Source organism: Amphimedon queenslandica, unplaced genomic scaffold (assembly GCF_000090795.2).
Source record: "Amphimedon queenslandica unplaced genomic scaffold, v1.1 AMPQUscaffold_5409_Cont22622, whole genome shotgun sequence".
In the NCBI taxonomy this organism is placed as follows: Eukaryota; Metazoa; Porifera; class Demospongiae; order Haplosclerida; family Niphatidae; genus Amphimedon; species Amphimedon queenslandica.
Genome location: NW_003554289.1, coordinates 1 through 1,623, shown reverse-complemented (window position 1 = coordinate 1,623; position 1,623 = coordinate 1). Strand labels below are relative to the sequence as shown.

General features: G+C 33.2%; 1 protein-coding gene across 1 annotated transcript; it reads right to left on the bottom strand.

The window, feature by feature from the left end:
- Positions 1–426: 426 nt before the first annotated feature.
- LOC109592383 (uncharacterized) lies at positions 427–1,175 on the bottom strand (the record flags this gene model as incomplete). Its single annotated transcript, XM_020007840.1, has 3 exons — positions 757–1,175; positions 559–708; positions 427–501 (listed from the first exon to the last, which is right to left on the bottom strand). Coding segments are annotated over exons 1-3 (429 nt in total), but the record flags the coding sequence as incomplete, so codon positions are not given.
- Between the last annotated feature and the right edge of the window lie 448 nt (positions 1,176–1,623).

Here is a 1,623-nt window from a genome sequence, read left to right as displayed (position 1 = left end):
AATACATTATGTACATGTAGTTCATTAAATCCAATACATTATGTACATGTAGTTCATTAAATCCAATACATTATGTACATGTAGTTCATTAAACCCAATACATTATGTACATGTAGTTCATTAAACCCAATACATTATGTACATGTAGTTCATTAAATCCAATACATTATGTACATGTAGTTCATTAAACCCAATACATTATGTACATGTAGTTCATTAAACCCAATACATTATGTACATGTAGTTCATTAAACCCAATACATTATGTACATGTAGTTCATTAAACCCAATACATTATGTCCATGTAGTTCATTAAACCCAATACATTATGTACATGTAGTTCATTAAACCCAATACATTATGTACATGTAGTTCATTAAACCCAATACATTATGTCAAGAGTGGATTATGTACATGTATCCATACCTGGTTGTTGGTGTTTTTATTAATGGTTGAATATAGTCCAGTAGCACCAGTAGACAGACCCTGTTGACCCTTATTCTATTAATAATACATTATATGATCCATTTCTAAAAGACTCTCTCATTAATCACTGACCTCTCCCTCTCTCCTCAATACAGAGTATTCCTGTACTCCCTCAGGATTATAGGCAGGAGGGACAGGAGGAGGAGTATCATCGTCTTGATTGAGTGTTGAATAAAGTGGACCACCTCCTTGTTGTTGTTGTTGTTGTTGTTTATTCTTTTTCTATTATACATTATTGTTATTGTATGTCTGGTATTTAGTTTATTATACCTCTCCCTCTCTCTTCAGTTCAGAGTATTCTTGTACTCCATTAGGATTATAGGCTGGTACTGGTGGGGGAGTATCATCATCATCACTAGCTCTAAGAACACTGTACTGACCTAGTGAATATTGTATATCAAATAGTAATATATATATGCAATTACTCAGTCTATACTTAATACTGATCACTATAAAGCATGTACTTAAGCACATTGCCTATCATGTCCTCTTGTCTATCATGTGCTAGTTCATTGTATCTTACAGTCAAACATATGATTCCCTGTGTAGGCTGTTGTCAGCTTATTGTGTGGTACATGTATACACATATGGTTCATGTCATGACAGGTAGAGGAAGGTTAATGTTATTCTTGCTAATGTACACTAAATGATGACTGGATGTAAGTATGTGCTGGTATATATGGATTGATTTATTTATTGCATTGAAGTGATGTCATTGTATAGTTTATGTACATTATGTTTATGTTTATGTCATTGTACATACACTGAGCTGCTATTTAACATGTACTTGAAAATTTGTGTGTAGCATTAGCACACCACAGCCATTTTTTTGTTTATAAACTTTCCATGTACTAGCTCTTCCGTAAACTGTGCCAGTGTCACTTTAATCAAGCAAATACGGTATATATATAAATAGAGAGTAATCTATACAATTTTTGAATAGTTAACTTATAAACTTAACCCTGTCTTAAACAATCAATACCGTATAGCGGGAAATTTTGGAGGGAATTAAATTTGGTGAATTTGGCGTATTGATAGCCATTCGCCAAAATAAAATCCACCATTTTGAGCCATTATACGCATGCTCAATGGCATGTGGCCACTAATTCGCCAAAATAATATCTGCCATCACCAAAA